Source organism: Ursus maritimus, unplaced genomic scaffold (assembly GCF_017311325.1).
Source record: "Ursus maritimus isolate PB19 unplaced genomic scaffold, ASM1731132v1 scaffold_4, whole genome shotgun sequence".
NCBI classification, from domain to species: domain Eukaryota; kingdom Metazoa; phylum Chordata; class Mammalia; order Carnivora; family Ursidae; genus Ursus; species Ursus maritimus.
This window is the reverse complement of record NW_024426552.1, coordinates 1,645,380-1,667,715: the sequence shown is the minus strand read 5'-3', so window position 1 is coordinate 1,667,715 and position 22,336 is coordinate 1,645,380. Positions and strand designations below refer to the sequence as shown.

Below are 22,336 nucleotides of genomic sequence, written 5' to 3'. Positions count from 1 at the left end.
TCGACTGAAGGTTTATTTATTTTTTCTGTACACACGATTGGGAAACAATATCATCAATGGGATATGATTTTATACCCTGATAAGTTCAAATATAAATAAATTTGTGCCACAGTGAGATTGCCACTCTAAGTTTTACAGGAAAACGCACCCAACTTCTTCATAAGGCCCAAGCCATTGCTTCTTCAGGTCTGTGCCTCAAGGGCAGACACATCTGAAGGGGGAGGCTGTCCCTTCTGATGCGTCCGTATTGTCACCTGACCATACCTATTATTTCAATAGCAGAAAACAACAGTGGATTTTTGGTTAATGGGCGAAATTGTCAGGGATTGCGAGCCCCGTCCCTGGAGGAGCCTGACAGAGGAGACGTGATTTGGGGATGTTTCCCTGTGGTTCAGACAGCGTTCTCTTCACCAAGCGCCCTAACTCTCAGCAAACTTGGGGTTCATGACTGTCGTGGTGGCGCTCTTGAAAAGGGGGTTATCCTGGCGGGAAAAGCAATGCAACTCGTCAGTGAAGGGGAAGAAAGAGCCAGGAGTGGGGGTACCTTCCCCCGGCTCCCAGCTCTGAGGACGAACTACGGGGACAAGTGCACTTGCAGGGGGACGGTCTCGACCCCCCAGGGACAGGCACTCACGTTGTTCCACTGGGACTTGAGCTTCTCCTTCTCGAATCGCTTGTACTCCCGGAGGTCACTCAGGTGGGTCAGAGCCTTCCAGATGGCCAGCAGAAGGATGCCGATGAGCACGACTCCTGACACGGTGCCCCCCACAATGAGGGCGACTTGGGGGCCCCCCACGCACTCTGAGGCAAGGAGGAAGCACACAGACGTGAGTGTCAGACCCTCCCCGGCTCACCCAGCCCCATGGGTGCCCTGCCCAGGTCACTGCCCGGTGCTGACGTGGACCTCTGTGCTCACCATCAAGGCAACGGGCGTGAGGGAGCGGCCAGCCCCGGCCAGCGAGCACGGCCAGGCCCTGGGGCTCCGCAGGAAATTTAAAGTCCCCTTGTTTACACAGAAAGAAAATGGGGCTCAGGATGCCCGTAGCCAAGGCAGAGCTTACACAAGACACCAGCCTCCTGACTCGGTTGCCACCAGCTGGGACAGCCGATGGCCCCACCACCAAAACTCGCTGAGACGGAGCTCGTCCTCAGGCAGGAAATGGTGCCCGAGGCTGCCACAGCTTAGCTGAGTTTGGGGATGAGGACTCAGCTGGTAAAAGCCTTCCCGAGGAAACCAGGTGGGGTCCTAATGCCCCGACATCCTCCTTCAGGGCTGGGGCCGGGGTGGGCCACACCTCAGCCCCAGACCAGGGGACAGAGCCCTTATTTGCCTGCCCCTGGACACCCATGTTTCTCTATGCTCCCTCCATCATCCTGGCCTTTCTAGGGGGCCCTAGTGTCCTACGGAGGGTGAACAACTTGGCCACAGCGGCACAAACCCAGACGTGACCCCAGATCTCCCCATCAAAGAAACCCAGTGAAAGCTCCCCACGCTGGCGGGCCGCAGCCACACAGAGGCCCTGAGCCCCACCTGCCTTCCTGGGTTCCCACTGGGGGAGGGCAACTGGGAGCAGGTCTCAGTCCTGCAAGGGCCCTGGTGCACAGCTTGCCCACTGCTGCTGCAGCTACCCAAGGGGCTGGGCCTCCCCGCCCCGTGCTCCTGTTCCCTCAGCCTCTCCGAGCAGGAAGGAGGGGTGCTAAGCATCTCTGTGTCCCGCACGCCCCTGGGTGCTGGTTGTCCACAGCTCTGAACCCATCCCACCATGCTCCCAAAGCCCCAGCACCCACATGTGTCCGCCACTGTCGCTCACCCAGAGTGCCTCCTAAAAACTGGCCTCCTTCCTGCTTCCCCCATGTTCCATTCAAGGGGAGGCTCTGTCCATGCCGCCCCCATACCCCTGCCATCTCCACACATGTCCTCTCCACACCACAGTGCCCACATTCCACAGCGGTCCCTCGTGGGTCTGCATTTGGCTTTCGAAAATGCAGCTCTAATGGCTAACTGTGTCTCCATCCCCGTGGAACATGAGCCCCATGAGGACAGGATTGGTGTCCCCCTGTCTTCAACCATTACTGGGCCAGGTATGGCCCCAGAGCCCAGTGACGGACCAGCAAGCAGCATTTAGGAAGGCGTGCCTCCTGGGCTCCTGGCCCCAGGCCCCCCTCCAGAGCTGAGATCTGAGCCCACAGTGGTCCTCACACAGCTCTCCATGGACCAGCTCTTGGGACCCATGCCTCCAAGCCCCAGGCAGCTGTCCAGTGGTTGGGACCCAGCCCGGAAGCGTCCCCTGGTTCAGAACAGCGCTGTCATGCGGGGACAAGCCATGCACCGCCTCTCACGGCTCACCACGTAAGCCAGGGAGAGGGGCCAGGGTAGGACCACGGCTGTAGACACTTGCCTAACCCCCAGGCCAGCCTTCTGAGTGGGGAGAGGCGCCCTGGCCGGTGGCGGAGGCCCCGGGTCCCCGCGGGCCCCACCTCGCTTGTCGTCCACGTGGATGTCGTAGCTGTCCCTGCCGACCCGCTGACGCAGGGTGTAGGTGATCCAGCAGCCGTCCTGATCCCGCTCCTTGCACCTGCGGCCTTTTTCCGGGGGGGCGCTCAGCTGGCCCACGTTCTTGCACAGCATGCTGCAGTTCTTCCCCGACGGGCCCTGGTCAAACTTCAGGCAGTGGGCACAGGCGCTGCGGAGGAGCGTGAGTGTGAGCACAAGCGCACACGCCTGAGAGCTCGGTGCCAGGCGGCGGGAGAGGTCTGGGGGGGTTGGGTGCCAGGCGGGGCTCCCCGGGGGGCGGGCAGGTGCCTGGCGGGCAGGGCCTGCAGTGACATGGGCGAGGGCCACAGGGAGGAGGGAGGTGCTCACGGAGGAGCCCTGGGGAGCTGGAGAGCAGCGCGGGGGTGCGGGTGGGGCGGGGGCACTCACGTGTACCGGCCGCAGGGCGACGGGCAGCCCAGGCACTCCAGGCACAGGGGTGGCTGGTAGCCCGCATCGCACTCGCACACGTTACAGCGACACCGGCCGCGCCCATTGCACTCGAAGCCCTCGGCGTTCAGGCAGCCCCTGGTGGACCTCTCACACTGGCACGCGGAGCCCTCATAGTGGTCCTTGCAGTGACACTTGCCACAGTCGCAGATGCCCCGGTCTGCAGGACAGAGGCCAGGACTCAGCCCCGCCCCTCCATCTGTCCCCACCTGCTCGCCCGGATCTGCCTGTCCCTCGGTCCACACCCCCGCTCGCCCGGGTCCGGCTGTCTGTCCACTCCACCGCCATTCCTCCGCCCACACCCCACCCACACCATGCTTACCGTCGCCCCCGCAGACCCGCCCGTCATAGCGCTCGCAGTTGACGTTGTCACACTCGCAGTAGCGCCCGAAGATCTTCTTGTTGGGAACGTCGCTCCTGTGGCACACGCACTGTCCGCAGAGGCAGTCCCCCAGCCCCGAGCAGATGATGGAGTTGTTGTCCCGCCGGCAGCTGCCCTCCAGCTCCTGGCTGCTCCGGCCGTGCGTCTGGCACTCACAGTGCTTCCCGATGTAGCCAGCCTCGCACCTGCGGCGGGAGCGGCCCGGCTCCGGTTCCGAGGGGTACGCAGCACTACCGGCCCCCTCTCTGACTCCACCGGCCTTGGCTGAAACCACTCCTCACCCCCTCACCTGCAGATCCCACACTCCAGGAAGCCCTTGCCGCCACAGAGGCCACGGTCCCGGCTCAGGTCCCGGCAGTGGCACTCGCACTGGGGGAGAACACGCACGGTCACCGTGTCTGTGAAGCCCAGTGCTCGGATGACGAATGACTGCTCCTGGATGCACTCCGTGGCCGTGACCTTCACCTGGAAGGTAATCTGTCGTGCAGAACAGCAGGGCTCAGGCGAGGCTGGGACGGTGGGGCCACACCCCGCTCCCATCTGCTGGCCCTGCGGCCTGGACACGGGGTTTGTCCAGGAGCCCGGCTGGAGCAGGGGGAGGGTCCCAGCCTTTACCAGGGCCCCAGGAGGGAGGGCAGGGAAGTGTGGGGAGGGGAGGCAGGGAAGAACACAGATCAGTCTGCATTAATCCAGGACTTGGGAATTGACATGAGAAAAGAGAGAAGGACGTCTGGAGCCCCAGAGAGGGAGGTGCGGGAATAGGGGGCGGCAGGCCCACTGGGGCCTTCCCAGCCCATGTTGCTCCCCACACACATCATCTTCTGGCTTCCTTTAGGCTGGGGGGGGGGGTTGTCTCTAGAACATTTTTAACATACATGTGTTAGAAAGGAGGTTTAGTGACTTTGGAAAGGACATAGATTTTCTCCTTATGTCTGGAACACTGAGATACAGGAATCCTGCAGGACGCCCAAGACTCTGGATATGGACTTGTGCCCTGACCGTGAATAAGGGGAGAAGACCATGCCCCGGGGGACCAGGTGGGACACAGCAGAGTTCCCGCCACCCACCTGCACCCCTGAGGTCAGCAGCTCGGAGCTTCAAGGAGCAGGGACTTGTCAAAAGCAAGCCACACCCCAGATAAAACAAAATGAATTGCTATAGGGGACATTCAGGTAGAGCAGAAATACCAGGAAAAATGTGTAAGAAGCAATCAGCCCATCATAGGATTGAATAAATTCCCGTGTGGGTCGCCCCGTGTGAGCGAGAGGTAGCTCAGTAAACATCTATATGCAACATTTAGCAAGTGACAGAGTTGAAAGAATCCCAATGTCCTATTTAAAACCACAGTAAAAGCAAGTATTTTTGCTGAATATTAGTTCACAGCCAGGAAAAGGAAAAATGTAATTTTTATGATCATAATAAAATAAAAATATTATGGAAATAACTCAGCGCCTAGTTCTGATCATCCGTGTGGCCCATGCTTTAATATCTTTGTCAGAAAGCCAAAACAGAGCGCCTGGCTGGCTCAGGCAGTAGACCATCTGACTCTTGACCTCAAGGTCATGAGTTCAAGCCCCACATTGGGTGTGGAGCCTACTTAAAAATACATAGATAAAATAAAACACTTAAAGAAAAACCCCCAAAACCTCAAAACAGAAAAATCCGGAAACCAGACCAAAGCAAACCAGACGTGCTGTGTTGATAAAGGACTCCCTTCCTGGTCGGGTCGCGCTGCCCGGCATCTGCCCCCAGGGGGCGCTGCCACCCCCTCCATGCTCGGTCCACACTGGGGGAGCCCGGGGCTGAGCTGTGTTCCTCTCCCTACCACGCGAGACACAGCGTTACACAAGCAGCGTCTGGCCGCCTTGGAAAGGAGCAGATTGGCAGCAGACGCTGGCCCCTGTCCCTTGCTTGTCCCTGTGCCAGCGGTGGGCCTGGCTGCACCCCGAGCTGTCCCTGGGAGAGAACCTTCCAGAAGGCTGGGACGGAGTCTCACCGGGACGTTGATCTGGACGCCGTCGCAGTCCCCTCTGGGCTGGTCCACCTGCGACACCCCGTTACTGCAGAAGGAGTCATAGGTGACTCTCAGGATGCTGGGGACCATGTTGTGGTCCAGAAAGACCCTGGAAGAGAGTTTCTGGGGGGAAAGAGCGGCTGTGGGTTAGGGGCCTTCCCGGCCGATGGCGCTGACACCTCGGCATTGCTCATCCCTCCCTCCGCCCCTGCGCCCACGGAGAGCTGGGGAGGCAGCAGGTCCTGCGCCCCCTGCGGGCAGTGGCAAAGCTACCACTGCCACGGCCCCCCAGGACTGGCCACAGCCACGAGGATGGGGCCTGACGGTCCCACCCACCACCATGCGTCCAGCGCCTGGCACGGGCTAGGAGCTGGGGAAACTGCGTAAACAAGTGAGAGACAGAGAGACAGAGACAGAGAGGGAGAGACAGAGAGACAGAGACAGAGAGGGAGAGACAGAGAGAGACAGAGGCACAGGGAGGGAGAGACAGAGACAGAGAGACAGAGAGACAGACAGAGACAGAGAGGGAGAGACAGAGACAGAGACAGACCGAGACAGAGACAGACCGAGACAGAGAGGGAGAGAGACAGAGACAGAGAGACAGGGAGAGACAGAGGGAGAGACAGACAGAGACAGAGGTGAGTGAGCAGTGACGATGTCGTGGGTGTGAAGCCACGGGGGGGGGGCCTGCCTTGGGGGTTTCGGGCCCCACAAGGGCACAAGGAGCAAACAGGACCAGCGCTCTGGCTCAATTCGAGGGCCCGGCACTTCCCGGTGCTCTCAGCCTGTGGTGCCTGGGGAGGCCCCCAGGACTGTGGCCCAGGAGGAGGCCGGTGTGCGTGTTTCAGGGAGGGCAGAGGTGAGGGTCGGGCAGGGCACAGACCACGCCATCCCCAGGGGGAGGACCTGGCTGCCCCCTGGGAGGAGCCAGGGTCCGTTAGTCCAGGAGGCCTGCGGCGGCCCTAGGAGGCAGGGCTCGTCCTGGCGGACCAGCCTCGCGCTGCCAGCGGCAGGGAGGGCAGAGGTCTGCCCGGCCCCGGGGACCCGCGGAGCGCCAGGGCACCCACGTTGTATGCGTTCTTGATGAGTTGCACCACGTTGCTGGAGTCGTCCGACAGCTCCCCGACCGCGGACTTGGGGATGACCTCCGTGAGTTTCTGTTGGGCATGGAGACCAGACCCGTCTCAGCCAGAGCCCTGGGGCCACGGGAGCCACAGGGTCCCTGGGGTTTGTAACACCCCTGGGGTTTCCTCGGGAACAGCCGGTTCTCTTGCTGTGAACACTCCTCCGTGGCCGACGTCCAGCTCGTGGCCTGCTGGGAAGAGCTGTGCCCCGCCACCATGACCGAGTGTCCCCACCGTGTGGATATGTCAGGCACAGCCCAGGGCAGAGAGTCACAAAATGTGCCAACACCATCAGGAGGGCGTGAGGGGTGAGCGTTTCAGAGTGTTGATGTAACTTAAGTTTAGTAATGACCGTGTGAAGCAGGAATGGGAGAGGGCTCCAGCAGGCCGGGGGGCCCGCGGCGCCTGAGCGTGGGCAGGCTGGAGCGTCTGTAACGCAGACAGGCCTGGGGCCAGCCTCCAGGACACTTCTGTACCCCCTCTTCCTCTCACACTATCTTTCACAGAAGACTGAATCATCACTGTACCTTATGAACTGATGGTTGGGTCACTTCTCTGCCCCAAAATCTCCCCCCACCCTCTCGTGACTCCCCAGATAGAATCCATGTACCTCCATGGAACCCGGAAGGCCCGCCACAGCCCAGCCACCAAAACCCTGTGGCCTCCACCATCCTCTCCCCTCCACCCCGGGTGCAGGACCCCCCCTCATCCCGCCCCCAGGCTCCGGGAAGCTGGGCTCTCCCCCATCCTGTCCCTCCAACCTGCTCTTCCCTCGGTGTGGGGCACTAAGGACAGTCTAGCAAGTGCCGTCCTTACAGGCTCTGGGTTGCCTCAACACCCCTCACCCAGGAGCCATATGAATGAGGGTCAGGAAACAGGCTCAGAAAGGCCTGGGACCCACCGGGGCGTCGTCCACGCTGGCAGGTTTGCGATTCAAACCTCCTGCTTCTACTCCATCACCGCGCTGTCCTGCCCAGATCACAAATTACCGGGACCTGCTGTGCCCCCTAGTAGGGCCTGCCAGGTCCTGATGGCTGCACCCGGTCATCAGCCCTGCACGCAGCCCCTCTCCCTGTGGTTTGGCAAGCGTCCACTCACTGCCCACCTCAGGGGGTCTCCTAAGCCTCTGTCCCTGCCCCTCCTCTGTGTCTCCTGGAGGGTCCTGTCCTCTTTTGGAGTCTGGAAAACTGACAGCAGGAGCTGCCGGTTCTCAGCCTTGGTGTTGGCCACCGCCCCCCAGCATCCCCCTCCCCCACAGAAGCGGCAGCAGACCCCGCCCCAGCAGAAAGCAGGACCCAGGGAGGGTGGGGGCCAGCAGGTGCGCTTGCAGCTCACCAGAGCCGAGAGGAGGCCAGCCCGCTCCAGCACGGACGGCGCACACACAGTGCGGGACAGAGGGCAGGAAGGGCAGGAGAGAAGCTGCCCTCAGAACAGAAAGTTCCCCGTGCTCTACAGGAATTGAACAGGAACAGTCATTCCGTGAAGTCAGGACAGACCAGGGTTCCCGAAGCAGAGAAGGAAGTGCAGTCAGCAAGCAAAAGCAGCTTCCCCTGGGGGACAGCACTGCCCGCGCTGTTTCGGGGGCGCAGCCCTGTGCACCTGACGTTTGATGGAAGTGCTGACGTTGCAGTGTGCGTGCATTTAAACCAAGAACTGGGTCTGCAGAAAGACTCGCTGTGTCGGGGCAAACGTGACGCACTGTGGCTGCGTAACCATCCACCCCCTGCCCGTCCCCGGGCCAGCCGCCCGCCCTCCCGCCCGCCACCCGCCGCCACGCCCGTGGCCCCCCACGCGCTGCTCAGGACCCCGCTCCACCAACCTCGTAGGTTTTCACCATTCTCTTGGTCACCGCGAAGATGGGCTGGATGTTGTTTTCAGCCAGTTTGTGTGCCAGCTGGCCCACCGACGGGTAGTCCTGGAGGGGAGGTCTGGTCAGACGCCCCGGAGGTCAGGGACAGAGCTCCAGGCCCTCCGTCTGCTCCACCTAGGGCCCAGAGGCCTAGACCCCCCACCCCCCAACAATTCCAAGGTGCGATGTCAGCTCGCAGCGGGAGAAGGTAAGTTCCTGGATGGGGACCAGACCAGAGGACACTAACCCCCCCGCAGCCCCCTGGACTCCCTGTGCTGCCAGCTCCCCGCTCCCCTGGGGCAGAGCCCCCAAGGCCACAGCCAGGGGACACGGGGACACGGGACACGGGGACACGGGGACATGGGACACGGGAGGGCCACTCACGAAGTCGTTGCTGCGCTTGTATATGTTGTCCTCCAGATGGCAGCGGCCGTCGTTGGGGGTCAGGATGGCACCCAGCTTCCCGTCGCCTGCGAAGTGGAAGCCATCGTCCGTGGCGAACACCAACAGCCGAGTGACGTTGCGCCAGCCGATTTCCTCCTGGGAAGATGGCAGGGTGATGGGCCTCAGTTTCCCCAGCAGGCAGAGGGTGGGGGGGCAGCCTCGGGGCCGGTGCCGTGCCTGCGCCCCGCTCCCGGCTCTTCTGGGGAGCAGGAGGACGCCGAGACAGGACCCCAGCTGGGACCAGCCGCGGGACTCGGGTCCCCCTGCCCGGTCGGGACTCCAGCAGCGTGGCCCGCTCAAGAAGCGCCCACGCACACGGCCGGGCGGCGGCGCTGAGGGAAAGCGCACACCCTCCGTCGGTGGCTAACCAGGGGCTGCTCCTAAGGAAACACCTCCCAACACGGGCAGAGAACCCTCAGCAACGTGTTACAACCTGGGAACACGGCAGACACAAAAGAGGACGGAAACCGCGGGACTCACAGACGGACACGGGTGAGCCAGGGACGCTGGTGACACACGCGTCGTAAAGCAGGGCAGTGCACAAAAACAGAAATGCGGGCGACGTGCCTGGGGGCCCACAGACACGCTGGGAGGCGGGAATCTGGTTGGTGAAGGTTTACAACAGGGTGTCAGAGAAAATAATAATAAAATAAAAATAAAAATAAATAATAACATTAAAAAAAAACCCAAAACCAAAAAAAAGGGTGCCTGGGGGGCTCCGTCCGTTGAACATCTGACTCTGTTTTAGCTCAGGTCATGCTCTCAGGGTCGTGAGATGGAGCCCCGTGTCAAGCTCTGTGCTCAGTGGGGCGTCTGCTTGGGATTCTCTCTCTCTCTGCTGCTTCCCCCCTCACACTCTCTCTCTCTCTCTCTCAAATAAATAAATAAATCTTAAAAAAACAAAAACCCCAAAGAGCCAGGGTGTGGTCCGTCCCAAGACACTTACAGCATAGAAAGAGCTGGTGGGACCAGCAGGGTCCGCGAGGAGGCAAGGGCAGGGTGCTGGGGCGAGGGGCTGGCGGACCCACCACTGAAAACACATGCAGGGGGATGCCGGGTGCGGATGCCCCTTCCCTGGGGGGGAGCCAGCGGCAGGGGGTGACGCGGTCAGGAGCCGCCGGCATCAGACCGCCCCGCGCTCTTGCCTTACGAGATCATTTACTTAGACGGAGGCGTCAACAGACTCGCCCCGTGTCACAGGCCAGCGCTGAGACGTGCGGCTGCCCGGGCACCCCGGGGCAGTGGGGCCAGTGAGGGGGGCCCTGGGGCTGCCCGCTGCAGGCCCGGGCAAGGCTGGCGGCAGGCATGGGGACAGCAGCTCACCAGGCACGCGGCCACTTGCATCATGGCATCCAGGCCGCCCTCGGGGGCGTCCAGGTTTCCGGAAATCAGCTGCTTGCCGACCTCTGTCTGGAACCGGTTGGAGTTGTTGGTGAGCCTCAGCACGTGTCTGAAGGCGAACGGGGGCTGGCACTCCTTCTCCTTGTTGGGGCACGGATTCCTCAGCTTCTCGGGGTGCGTGTTGACGAAGGGGAGCACCGTCTTGTCCACGAAGGACCCGAAGCCTAAGGGGCAGGCAGGATGAGGCAGGGAGGGCAGGCGGAGGCGGCGAGCCTGCCCGCAAGCCTCGGTTTCCCTGCTGCGAACCAGGACAGGCGAGAAACCACAACGGCACATGGGGGGCGGTCTGCACACGCCCACGTGCCTGAGTGTGATGGCGGACGTGTGTGTGGACGAACGGCGTGGGCCCTGAGTGTGTGCCCGGCACGTGGAGACGACGGCCGGGGAGGGGGCAGAGGTGAGAGGCGGTGGCCTGGGGGGTCCTGGCAGAGCTCCCCCTCCCCGTGCCCTGGCCTGCTTGGCTGTGGGGAGGCACGTGAGCAGCAGGGCCGGCTGGGACTCAGGGGGTCACCTCACCGATGCGGCCGGACTCGGTGATTTCATTGAGGGCCCGGAGCAGGTCGCCCCCCAGCTTCTTGACGTTGATGAGGTCGTCCAGCATGGAGTAGGAGAGGTCCATCAGGTAGTACAGGTCGATGGGGTAGCCCTTGGCCCGCCGGAAGGTCACGTTGAAGGCAGCTGCCTGACCTGCCGGCAGAGACGGGGCAGAGTGAGGGCGTCTCGGGGGCACCCACGTGTCCCCCACAGGTCCCGAAATGCTCACGACTGCCCCCTCCTCTGAGGCCCATGGACGGGTCACAGGGCACCCAGCTAGCCTGGAGTTTCGGTAAGGAACACACACTCCCAGATAGAACGTTCCAGGCATGGTTCTACCGCTGAGTGCTGGCTGTTCATCTCACTGTTGAGATGCAGGTGTACCTGGCTGCCCGGGCAAGCCTGCTCCAACCCCCGCACCCGCACCCGCACCCCGGCCATCCTGGTGCAGGCCTGGGTCCCAGCCCCAGGTGCTCAGCAAACAGGTGACAGGAGGATGAATGCTTGAGGGAGGGGTGACTGAAGTGTCTATCTGTCCATGCCTCCAGCCGCCAGCTCCCTGCTGGGCTGCCGTCTCGGTGCTGTTACAGGGCACGCCCCACCCCAGCCCTGCCCTGCCTGTCCCCACGGTCCCGCTCATTCTGCTCTGTCTGCTTTCCTGTAGGGCACTTCTGGGAGTGCTGACAGGTTCTGTGGTCCAGTCCGTTTGAGCAACACTGAAACAGTCACTCAGATTCCCTGGCTACAGGACTTGACAGAGCCTTTACTCTGCCAAGAGCACCTGGCGTTCTGAGAGTGGGATAGAGTAGTGTTTCCCAGATGGTTCCCTCTCCCATTTGGAAAGGACACAGAGCAGAAGCACACAGCCGCAGATAGCGCGTGTGGGGCGTCCTCCTGCAGGCAGAGGGGAGAGGCCCGCAGGGGAGCTCCAACTGTTCTGGAGGTTTCCAACAGGCCTTGGGTCTCGCCTCCCTGCTGTCTGACCTGGCGGGGGGACGCTTGTGCCACCCACACCCACACCCACACCCACACACACGCACGCACACACGCAGGCTCAGCCCCCGCTGAGGCCGAGCCTACCTGGTCTCAGGTAGAGTGTCACTTTCTGCGGGGACAGCTGCTGCTGGCTGCCCTTCTTGTCCTCCTGGGTCTCAGCCAGGCTCCTGGGGTCCATGATGTCGTCAGCCGCACATCCCTTCAACAGTAGCTGCTCCCGGGTGTCACAGCGAACGGAGTCCGGCTCCCCTAGCCCAGTGAAGTTCTGGGGGGGTGGGGGTCAGGAGAAGGTCAGAGAAAATGTGGGGGCCACACTGTGGGCGCTTCATGAGATGGACTCTCGGGCATTCGAGGAGGCTGCCTGTCCTCGTTTGCACCTGTGATTCAAGATAGACGTCCTCTCGGGTGGGCGTGGGTGGGAGGCTGGGCAGCTAGGAAGACACCCACCCTCCGACGGCCTCTCCATGAGGCTCCTAGATCACCCCAGCCTGGGAACAGGGCGCGTGCCCCCCACTGCCTCCAGCAGCAGAGATGACTGAAGGACCCATGTCTCCAGCCCCAGGCTGGCCCCTGGGTTAGGGTTAGCCTGCTGGGGCACCTGGCCAGCAGTGGCCGGGGGTGGCCGGGGGTGGCAGGGGTGGCCGTGCCCACCAGCCACAGAAGCGTCGGTGGAGGGGTCCTCCCGAGAGAAGACACGTGGGACCCCGGGGGCCCTGGCACGCAGGCCGGCACTCTGGGCCAAGCCCCTCAATGTTCGGAGAGGAGTGTGGGGGTCCTGGGTCCACGGCAATGTCCTCAGGCCCACTTTGCCCCTATAAACGGGGCAGGAGCAGGGACCCCATTCCATGCGTGCTCGCACGAGGCCAAGGAAGGGCACAGACACCTCTCTCTGCTTCCTTTTACGGAAGGGGACTCAGGAAGGGCAAGGCAGCCGTGCGGGGGCCAGCTAGATGCGGCAGGGGCTTCGGCTGGCCACAGTGGGGTGGGAGGGCTGGCGCTTCCCCCTGGAATTTTGTCAATGCTTGAGGAACTTGAGAAATCAAGGGAACGCCCCAGGAACCGACAAAAGCCTCCCACGTAATCCGCGTGTAAGCTAACCAGGATAACCGTATTTCCTTCGACTCTAACAAGCTCACGGACGGTGACGGGGACTCCAGCCTGCTGGGGGACGTTTCACCCCCAGGGCTGTGGTCACACTGCATCTAAGGGGAGAGGCCACACCCCACACCCCACTGTTCTGTAGGTTGCTTGTGGCCGAGGCTGGGCCACTCTGTGGGCGGGCCACTCAGAAGCTCCCGTCCGAGCACCGCGGGAGGAGAAAATGAGGAAATGTGTTGCGGATGTCAGGAGCCCCACTTCTCCTGAAACGGAACCAGGAACCTCCCGAGAAATGTCAGTTCCACACTTGGGGCCAGGACGTGGGGCTGGGCCTGGGGCATCTTATTCTAGAGTAAGGAAACGCTCAAAAAAAATGACAAGGGGTGCTAACGGGACGCAGAGCCGGCCTGGGGAGGGGGGCTCCCCGCGGCCAGATCTGGAACTCTTTGAGTCTCAAGATGACAGTGATACGCTATGCGCTACTGAATAAAATAAAACTCTAAAACTCCACGGGTCCCCGCGGGTGGGAGAGAGAGAGACGGGGGAGGAGGAAACCCCTCGTTACATTAGAAGGCGCTACAGGAGTTTCTGAGCTGGACGGCAGCCCTCGCGGGACTGACTCAGGCGTCAATCACCCGACGGCGCTAACCTTAGGGGGCGTGAGCCTGATGGGAAGCGGAAGGCCTCCTGGCCTCGGCGCATCTCCCCACAAATTAGTTACTCACTGCAAAGAGTAAATAGTGACATCATGGTGGAGAAGCCTGCCGGATGCCACCTCGGCTGAGCGGTCCAAGCGAGGTCACCCATGCCGGGACACAGCAACTGCGTGAGCCCCGTGGGGGCTCCTGCCGGACGCGGGCCCTGGACCCAGGCAGAGGGAGCACGGGGCCTTCCGCAGGGCTGCTGTTCTGCACTCAGGAATGTCAAGGGTGTGCACGACAGAGCTGAGGGAGGAGAGCCTTCCTGATGTCATGGCTCCAGGAGACCAAAGGGACAGGACAGCCCCGGGCAGAGCGGGGTCTGGGTCGTCACAGCCCGAGGCAGATGCTGTCAAAGGCATTATTGGAACAGCTGGAAAAATTTGCGCAACGGAGGTGTGGGTCTCCAGCCAGCCCTGCAGCATCAGAACCTCAGGAAGCCCCAGGGCCGGAGGGCATGGTCGGGATCTCGGGGTTCTCTCCAGGGGGAGGGTGGGCCTGGGACAGGAGCTGTCAATTTGGGGACAGTGCCCTGCCTGCCTTGGGCCTCTGCCCTTCTTCCCAGAAGGCCTCACGGCTAAAACACAAACACAACAAAAGACAGCAGAGGAGCTGGGATCCCCGAGCGGAGCTTCCCACACCTTCTCCACTGAAAGCTGTCCCTCTCACTTCCCTGTGTGCGTCCTCGTGTCCTCTGGTCGGGGCTCCTGCCTGGGCTGGGGCACGCGGCACCCCCGGGTGGGGCCGAGTCTGTCTGTCTCTCAGACAGGCCGTGCCCCCAGCCTGCTCCTGCCCCCCAGGAGACAGAGTGGTGGCGCCCCTGGGTGCCAGCAGCTCCAGAGGCAGAGGGAGGGTGCCCAGTCCGGGGCACGGGTACGGGGGACAGGCACGCCAGGCACGAGGACCCTTGGGGCGACACGGGGTACAGCGGCTCTTACCAGCTTCTGGCACCAGGCGCAGCCAGGGCCCGACTCCACACAGTCCCTGCAGGTGCTGACCTTGTACTTGGTGCACTCCTGGCACAGAGCTGGGGCAAGAGGACACGGCTCCGTGAGAGGGGCCTGCCCGTGAGCCCAGCCACACAGACCGCAGGTGCTCAGGCTGCCTTAATTGGGGGGGGGGGCAGGAAGCCCAAAGTGGGGGGGGGAGGGTCCACAGGAAGACCAAGAAGGGTGGGAGGAAGGCAGGCTCGTGGAGCCACGCCTCCAGGGGCTGCAGAGCGTGGGGACACTGAGGCCACTGTCTGGGACTTGCTCCTGTGGCACAGTCCTTCCAAAGTGGCCACTGGAACTCAGCCCAGGAGCATGGGGGGCAGGCCCCTTTCTTTCTGACCCAGGATGTTGAGAACTCACCTGACCAGGGGAGGAGCAGACCCCCCAGCGTGAGCAGCAGGGCTGGTGCCTGGCGCAGCATGGCCTGTGGAAGGACGGGGTCAGTGACAGGGCCTCGGACCCCGGACGCTGGGGCTGGCCATCCTTCCCACGCAGAGCTGGCAGGGCCCTGTCCCTGCCACCCTGGCTGGGGAGGACCGGGGCGAACCCCATCCGGGGCCCTCCACCAACGGCCTGAGTGGTGCAGCGTGGGCCCACGGGGCTTCTGAGGACGAGCCCAAAGCACACGTGTGTGTGCCCCCCACGTGCACGGTGCACACACGCATCACAGGTCTGGTGCTGCATGCTCTGGGTCATGCCTGAGTCCCCAGGGAACTGAGTGCTGAGCTCTGAGCAGGGCCCCGCTCGTCCCGGGCCTCCTGCTGGCTGCAGAACCAGGAGCAGGACAAGAAGTAGCCGGAGTGCCTCCCGGACGCCAGGCCCGAGCCAGCCGCCTGCTCAGAGCCCCTGCAGGAGGGCCAGCGAGCACCCAGAGTCCATGTCTGCCATGCCCGAGGCCACAGCTCTAGGTGACCGTGGTTTTGTTTGGACACACCTGCTGTCCTTAAAAACTCAGCACTTGAGGCAAGCCGTGGACAGGGCCTGGTCACTGACGGATCCCAATGCCCCCAGAGGCAAGGTCGTTGGGGGAGGCCTGGTGTTCAAGTTCGTGTTCTGGGTCCTCAAGGCCCACAGGGCGCCCTCTGACCCACTGACTGCTGGGCAGCGGCCAGCATGGGCCACATCGCCCTTGCTGGGATGCCACACCCTCCCCTGAAACTGCCCCGAGCTGGGGGCTGCCAGATCTGGGCTGGGCCCAAAGCAGGAACGCCCCTCCAGGTGGGCACCCCTGTCTCAGAACTCTGTAGCTGGCTGTGGTCTTTTTACCTGACCAAGAGAGCAGACAAGGTGCAGAGAAGCCAGGAATCAGGGGTGGCAGGGAGAAAGGGGCCTGTTCGATCAGAAACAAAGATCAATACAGACCACCCAGAATGTGATGTGAATGCCAGCTCCTCTCCCCAGGGCAGGCCTTTAAGGCTCCCGGGCTTGCTGGTGGGGGGTTTGGAGAGTATCCTCAGGGTCAGCAGAGGCCCTGACCCAGGACCGTGTGGTCCCCGCCTCGGCCTGTGGGGCTCCAGGGGTGGCCCGTAGGGGGGGTCCCCCCTTTGCTCTCCCGTAACAGCTGCCTCTGTGCCTGGGAGGGGGGGCTCTGGGTGAAGGAGAACTGGCCAGGGGCTCGCAGGATGGGGTCCAGCGCCTTGAAGCCCTGCCCAGACTCAAGCTCCTGTATTTTTGGAGGTGACCTTCCTGCTCCTTGGTCCCCACCAAGATTATAATCAGGACCCAGAAATGTCAAAACAGAACACTCCATCCTTCCCGTTTGGGGTCAAAAGCAGAAGCCACAGAGTGCAGTGGCTTCCTGGGTCATAGCCGCGGCTGGATGGGCCGGGGAGGCAGCCTGGGTTCACGCCAGGCCGTCGTGTCTCCCAGCCAGGCGTGTGGGGCTCAGGCCGAGGCCAGCTGGGGCCAGTCCCAGCTTGGTTCTAGGTCCCTCCAAAGTTCCACAGTGGACTGCCCGTGCTGCCTTGAGTGCCCCACTAACCCTGGGCCAACCCGGCCACTGCCCCAGGTACTCTCAGCCTCTGGGGACCCTCCACCCCGCCCCGACGCTGCTCCACGTGGAGGGTGGGAGCTCCCTCCCCAAGAGACCCAGCCAGGCCCGTACTCCAGCAGGGTGAGCTTGTCCTGTGGTTCTGGGGCAGGGGCAGCCCCACTCGCTCTCCTGTGGCCACAGACTGGGCCTCCAGACATTCTCAACAACCAGCATGTAAGCTCCAGGGGCCCTTGTGTGGGAAAACCGAGGCCCCAAGCCGCAGCAGAGTGTGGACCTGGGTGCCAATTCGGCCAGCACACCCCTCCCCCAGAAAGGGAGAGAGCCTCGCTTACGGTAAGACAGCGCACAGACTGCGAGGTCCTGAACCTGACCATATGAAGCTGGGCGGAGGTGGGGAGCTGCCCTCTCCTGAAGCGCTCCTTGCCCACTGGAGCACCAGGGGCTGCCATGGGGAAGCCTGCCATGGGGATGGCTGCCACGGGGATGGCTGCCACGGGGATGGTTGCCACGGGGAAGGCTGCCACGGGGAAGGCTGCCACGGGGATGGCTGCACCCCAGCCCGTGAGTCCCCCAGCCCGCGGGGGCAGGATGCCTGGACACATGACAGCTCTGGGAGCTCAGAGCCGGCAGCCAGTCCTCCTTCGCCTCAGGCAGGTGGGGCTGGGGCAAGCTCCCTCCTCGCTGGGCGTCAGGAGGCGGTGGCTGCCGTGCACGGGCCCAGCAGCCAGGACTGGGCCTTGGAGGCCGGGCCTTGCCTGAGACCGGCATCGGGGAGCTGCCCAGACCGAGGCCCCTCTGAGCGTTGTCCTGCAGGCCGGCCCTGCACGGGTGCCCAAGCCCGGATGGCGGGTCCGCCTAGTCAGCATGTGCTGCCTTGATTTCTCCCGGGACCAGAGGGGCTCGTGGGTCCACCCCGGCTCCAGGTGCAGGACAGGTTTGGATAGGGCTCGTCAGCGGTGCCACAGGACTGGCACCCACGGGCCCTCGACTTGTAGGGACACGGGCACGGGAGCAGGAGGGCACATGGGAGGCCCAGGCTGAGCCTGCGCGAGGAGGGGGGCGGGCAGTGCAGGCTCTAGGCGCAGCCAGGCCTCTGGCCCAGCCGGTGGGGCTCAGGCCCTCCCCGCCACCCTGCCACCTGAGGGAGGCACCCCACTCCACTGGCCCTTCGGCCTTAGCTCCCCTGAGAGAAGGGCGGGCTGGTCACGGAGACCCAAGGTGCTTAAGAAAGGCCCTCGGGGCTGTGAGGACTTGCAACACGGCCACCTTGCACGCCCCCGCCCGCCAGGGCCTTGCTGGCGCAACTCGAGGGCATCCGGGGGAAGTCGTGGGTCTGGGAGTCCCCTGTGGGGTGGCTTCCCGGAGACCCCACGACCCAGGCCTGGCGCTCTCCCTGCCCTAGTCCCGGGGGCCCCGAATGAATGCAGTGAACCAGGGTCACCTGCAGAAGGAGAAAGCTCTGAACAGCCAGGTTCCGAGAGCAGAGGGAGCGTTAGAAGAACTAGGTAACATGTTCCTTCCAAATCTCTCTCTCTCACACACACACACACACACACACACACACACACACACACCATATTTGGTAAAAGACCAGAAAAGCGGAAACATGAGAAAGAAAACACTTTGCTCCCCGGGCAGAGGGAGGGCACTGCCTGTGAGCTGGTGTCAGATCAGGCTTCTGGTCAAAGACAAAAGACATGCAGATGAAATGAAATCTCCTTCGGACCCACAGCCAAGGACAAACAGGGACAGACAGCTGAGACAGGACTGTCCTCCAGGAACTCACAGCTACAGGGGTGCTCACGCTTTGCTGGAGGCAAGAAGCAGCCTTAGCTTCCAATAGCCTGACCTCCAGGATCCTGTAAGTCTTTAACACAGGAAAATCCCTTTAGAAATTTCCGTTATCTCTAGGCCCCCAACGTAAAAGTTTATAACCAACCGCCCCTCACAACCCCAGCTCTTTCAGTCCACGGGTCCTGTCCGCCTGCATTCATAAAACCACCTTTTTGCACAGAAAACATCTCAAGAATTCTTTCTTGACCGTTGGCTCACATCATATCAAAAGAAGGTTTTGCAAAAGTGCAAACCCTCAGACCAGGCCACTCTCAATCCCAAGGGCTCACTGCGCCTCCAGGCCGGTGAGGTCAGAGAACCAATCCACCNTCAAAGATCGGAGGCAGAGAAGGGGGCGCTGGGGAAACTGGGGGATGGGCACGAAGGAGCTCAGGGGATGTGATGAGCACTGGGTGTTATTACAACCGATGAATCACCGAATTTCAGAACCTCTGAAACTAAAAAAAAAATAGAGAGAGAGAGAAAACACATGGGAGATAGGGGAGGCCTCCGTACTCACCCCAGGAGCTGGAGGACTCAAAGCTGTTTCATGGAGAAATAAAGCAAATGTCTACAATGGATCTGAACGAGGCATCAGCCTTTTTAAACCAAAAGACAGAGTGTGGAGATGGGGTCATTTCCGCTTCCTACAAAAACACACAGAATTGGACAGAAGCCGCGACCACGGGAGGGGGGCTGGACCCACCGCACTCAGAGCTTGGAGGCTCCAGACAGACACAGGGGACAGAAGGAGCAGAGGCCGGAGGCGGTGTGACCTGCGTGTCCTCTGGACCCCGGCCCCACAAGTGTCTGCGAGACACGTCTGCCTCACGGCGAGAGCAGACCAGTCTGTGACGCGATGAGACGCTCTCCCACGGATTCATCGGAAGATATAAAATGCTCACTCGACATCTCACAAGTCAGAGACGAATCAAAATTGTGTTTGCGGGGAGTAAAGCCCGGTGCCTGTGTGCCCTGGCCACGGACGGGGACCGAGGGACCATGTGGGAGGCAGACTCAGAAGTGGTGGAAAGAGCAGGAAAGCTTCGGTGAGGGAGGCAGGAAACACGCAGATAAGGGCGCACGTCGTGAGTCGGAAAACAAACAAAAAAGCTACACTGACAAACACATCAGGCCTGTCTCCTTGAAAAGGCAACCAAGTTGGTATGAGGATGGCCAAGCAGCTGTGGGAGGAGTGGCCAAGGGGGCGGCCACGCGACGGTGGGGGACGGGCGGCATGGCCGTGGCCGTGGCTGAGTCAGAATGAGCGAGTGGGCTGCACACCAGCCTTCCAAGGGGACGAACAGAAGCGGGGCTTCCCCAGGAAGGGGCCTCTTCACACCAGAGGCCCACGTAGACTCCGTGTGGGGAACCAGGATGAAAACTTGTGAGTGTAAAAACAAAGGAAGAAAATACCAAGGCAGACGGACTCTAAAAGAGCCAATTCTGTGCATAAAACAGGACATGTAATAAATCCAATGCGAAAGGGCAGGGGTCATTCCGCGGCAGGGAGATCTCAGAAGTCAGCAACAAAGAGGCAGATGCCCCAGGGAGGCCATGGGCAGGGAACCGGTCATCCCAGCGGCTGACGCAGCCGACACGGGGCCTCTGGCCAGCTGCCCGCTCTGCCAACCCAGACAACGGGGCCTCCTATCCGGCTGTCCGGCTGGAAAGCATTTCTCCCATTCGGGAGGCCCTCCCAGGGGCCCCACACAGCAGAGAAAGTGTGGGACCACCTATTAGGGCATCTCAACTTTCATGGAAAAACGTAAAAACAAATGTTCCCCAGGGGCCTTCATTTCTGTCTGGGCAGTGGCACGGGGATGTTTGTGCCGAGCGAGGGACCCACGCCAGGGGCTCACGTGGCAGCAGGGGTCTGCTGGCTCCCCGACCCCCCGGGGAAGTGGGTTCTGAATCACACATTTGATTATAGAGTTCGTTGGAGTTGGAAATACAGGTCGCCCCCTGTTGCAGGGGAAGATGCAGACAGGCCCCCCATCCCCAGAAAGCGGCAGCTTCCTCCGCAGAACAGTCTGCAAGGCCCTTGCCAGTCAGCACTCCACCCCTTATGAAATCTCTAGGCAATGCCCGTGTTTGCCCGGGGCCTGCGGCCTGCACACAGGGCTGGGAGTTCCACCCGGATTTTGTGGAGGCCCAAGGCCCAGCCTTTGCGAGTTGCCTGCACAGACTCCCTCCCCGGGGCACAGCTCAGGGGCCAGGCTGAGCCCCCTCCCCATGCTTGTGCACGGGCCCCTCTGCTTCCCGCTCATGGATTCACTTACCAGTTCCTCAGAGAAACAGGTGTGAGCCCCGCTGCGGTGACACCGGGCAGAGCTGGTTCCACCTGCCCGGAAACCCTGCCTGGTCACTCAGAACCAGCCCGGCCCACGGTCACCTGGACGGCAGGTGACCACAGAGTGACGTCCTGTGCCTGCACAGGATGCAGGACTGAGCGAGGGCTCAGACACTAGAACCTTCCGCGAGGACCATGAGGTGAGGGGGAGCCCAGCCCCTGGCTGCCCCTCATTGTCCACTCGGGGTCCCAGGTGGAGGCGAGCTCTGGGCTCCGGCAGGTATGGAGAGCCCAGCTGGGGATGGCAGAATCCCGGCTGTCCCTGGGTCAGGGGGAGAGGACAGAGTGCTGGGAGCATGTGACGCCAGGGGACAGTGCAGGGTGTGGCAGTGTTGGCTGGAATCCAGGGGGACCCCAGGGTCCCGGCCCCCCACTCCCAGTCACACACCTAACATCTGTCCCCGAAAACCCAGCTGTCATGGGACACTTCCACAGCATTAGGCCAGAGCTGGCGACCCTGGAGTCTAAGAGAAGAGGTGGGCCCAGCAGCAGGAGAACGTCCACGCGCGTACAACGCACAGCTGCACGCCCATACGAACCTCACGCGCAGCACTCACGCCTGCACACCTCACACGCTCAAATACGTGAACACACGCTCACACACGATCTCACACTCAGACTCTCACACACAACACGCACAGACTCTGCGGGACACAGACCACCACGGCCAGGCTTGGGGGCATGGAGAGGAGGGGGTCTCAAACAGGAAGAGGAAGGTGGGCTGGGGCCCCCAGACTCCCTGCACAGGCCTGGCTACCCCTGCTGCGGCCCCTCCGGAAGGGTCTTGCCTGCCCGCCAGCCTCCTCCCGGCCCTGCAGGGACTTGCCCCCACATCCGGGGCTCAGTGAGTGTCCGTGGCTTGTCAAGAGACCCTAGAGCCAGTGGCCGAGGCCTGTGGCTATGCCCCGTCCTCCTGCCATGCTGGCTCCGGTCCCCAGTTACAGATGCTCCCACCGTTCTGTATGGCTCTGCCCACGGTGGGCACAGCATTCCCCCTTGCTGGATCTCAGTAAAAGGGGGCCTGGAGCGGACAAGCCCGGTGGGTGACGGGGACCAGGGCTGCAGAGCCCTCTCCAGGCCTGGGCCACTCCCCAGGGAAGAGCCACAGGGCCCAGCTGTTCCCCTCTAGAAAAACAAGCCTGCACACACAGGACCCCCTGTTCACTCACCCCGCTGGTGCCCTGGCGACCTCGGTGGGGCGTCCCGGCTGGGCAGAGAGGGGGCGTCAGCTCCGTTGGTAACCTGGCGGGGCTGCCGCACGGTCGAGCAGATGGGCCAGTGAGCCCCGATGGTGAGGGCACGGCGCTTCCTGTTCCAGGCTGCTTCAGAGGAAGTAGTTACATGTGGCTGATTGCACCACAGGTGGCCCGTCAGACCCCCAGCCCTGCACGCTGCACGGGCTCCCCACTCAGGGGTGTCCGAGGAAGACTCCACAAGCAGATGAGGGACTGGCCGTTCCTCACACACCTTCCGGGGAGGAGCAGAGCAGCACGAAAGGAGGGGTGAGTACTGCGGACCAGGTTCTATGGTGGCACGAAGGACTCACCCCTGTGCGAGGAGGTGGCCGCGCCCCGCAGGGACAGAGGACCACGGACCTGCACCCTGGGACAGGGGCCCCGCCTGCGGACTGCACACACAGGAG

The 22,336-nt window shown here is 62.2% G+C and overlaps 1 protein-coding gene across 2 annotated transcripts; it reads right to left on the bottom strand.

Annotated features, from left to right (window-relative positions):
* On the bottom strand, positions 1-21,996 carry ITGB2 (integrin subunit beta 2). Of its 2 annotated transcripts, none has more exons than XM_040621812.1 (16): positions 21,864-21,996; positions 14,876-14,939; positions 14,462-14,550; positions 11,812-11,992; positions 10,714-10,884; positions 10,120-10,361; positions 8,737-8,892; positions 8,323-8,418; positions 6,447-6,536; positions 5,362-5,502; positions 3,655-3,842; positions 3,306-3,550; positions 2,924-3,143; positions 2,479-2,684; positions 635-801; positions 1-482 (listed from the first exon to the last, which is right to left on the bottom strand). In XM_040621812.1, exons 2-16 carry the CDS (start codon positions 14,934-14,936, stop codon positions 420-422), a joined length of 2,316 nt encoding a protein of 771 aa, XP_040477746.1. In that variant the 5' UTR covers positions 14,937-14,939; positions 21,864-21,996; the 3' UTR covers positions 1-419. The 2 variants fall into 2 exon arrangements, with proteins under 2 accessions (XP_040477746.1, XP_040477747.1); XM_040621813.1 differs by lacking the exon at positions 21,864-21,996 and adding an exon at positions 18,862-20,348.
* Between the last annotated feature and the right edge of the window lie 340 nt (positions 21,997-22,336).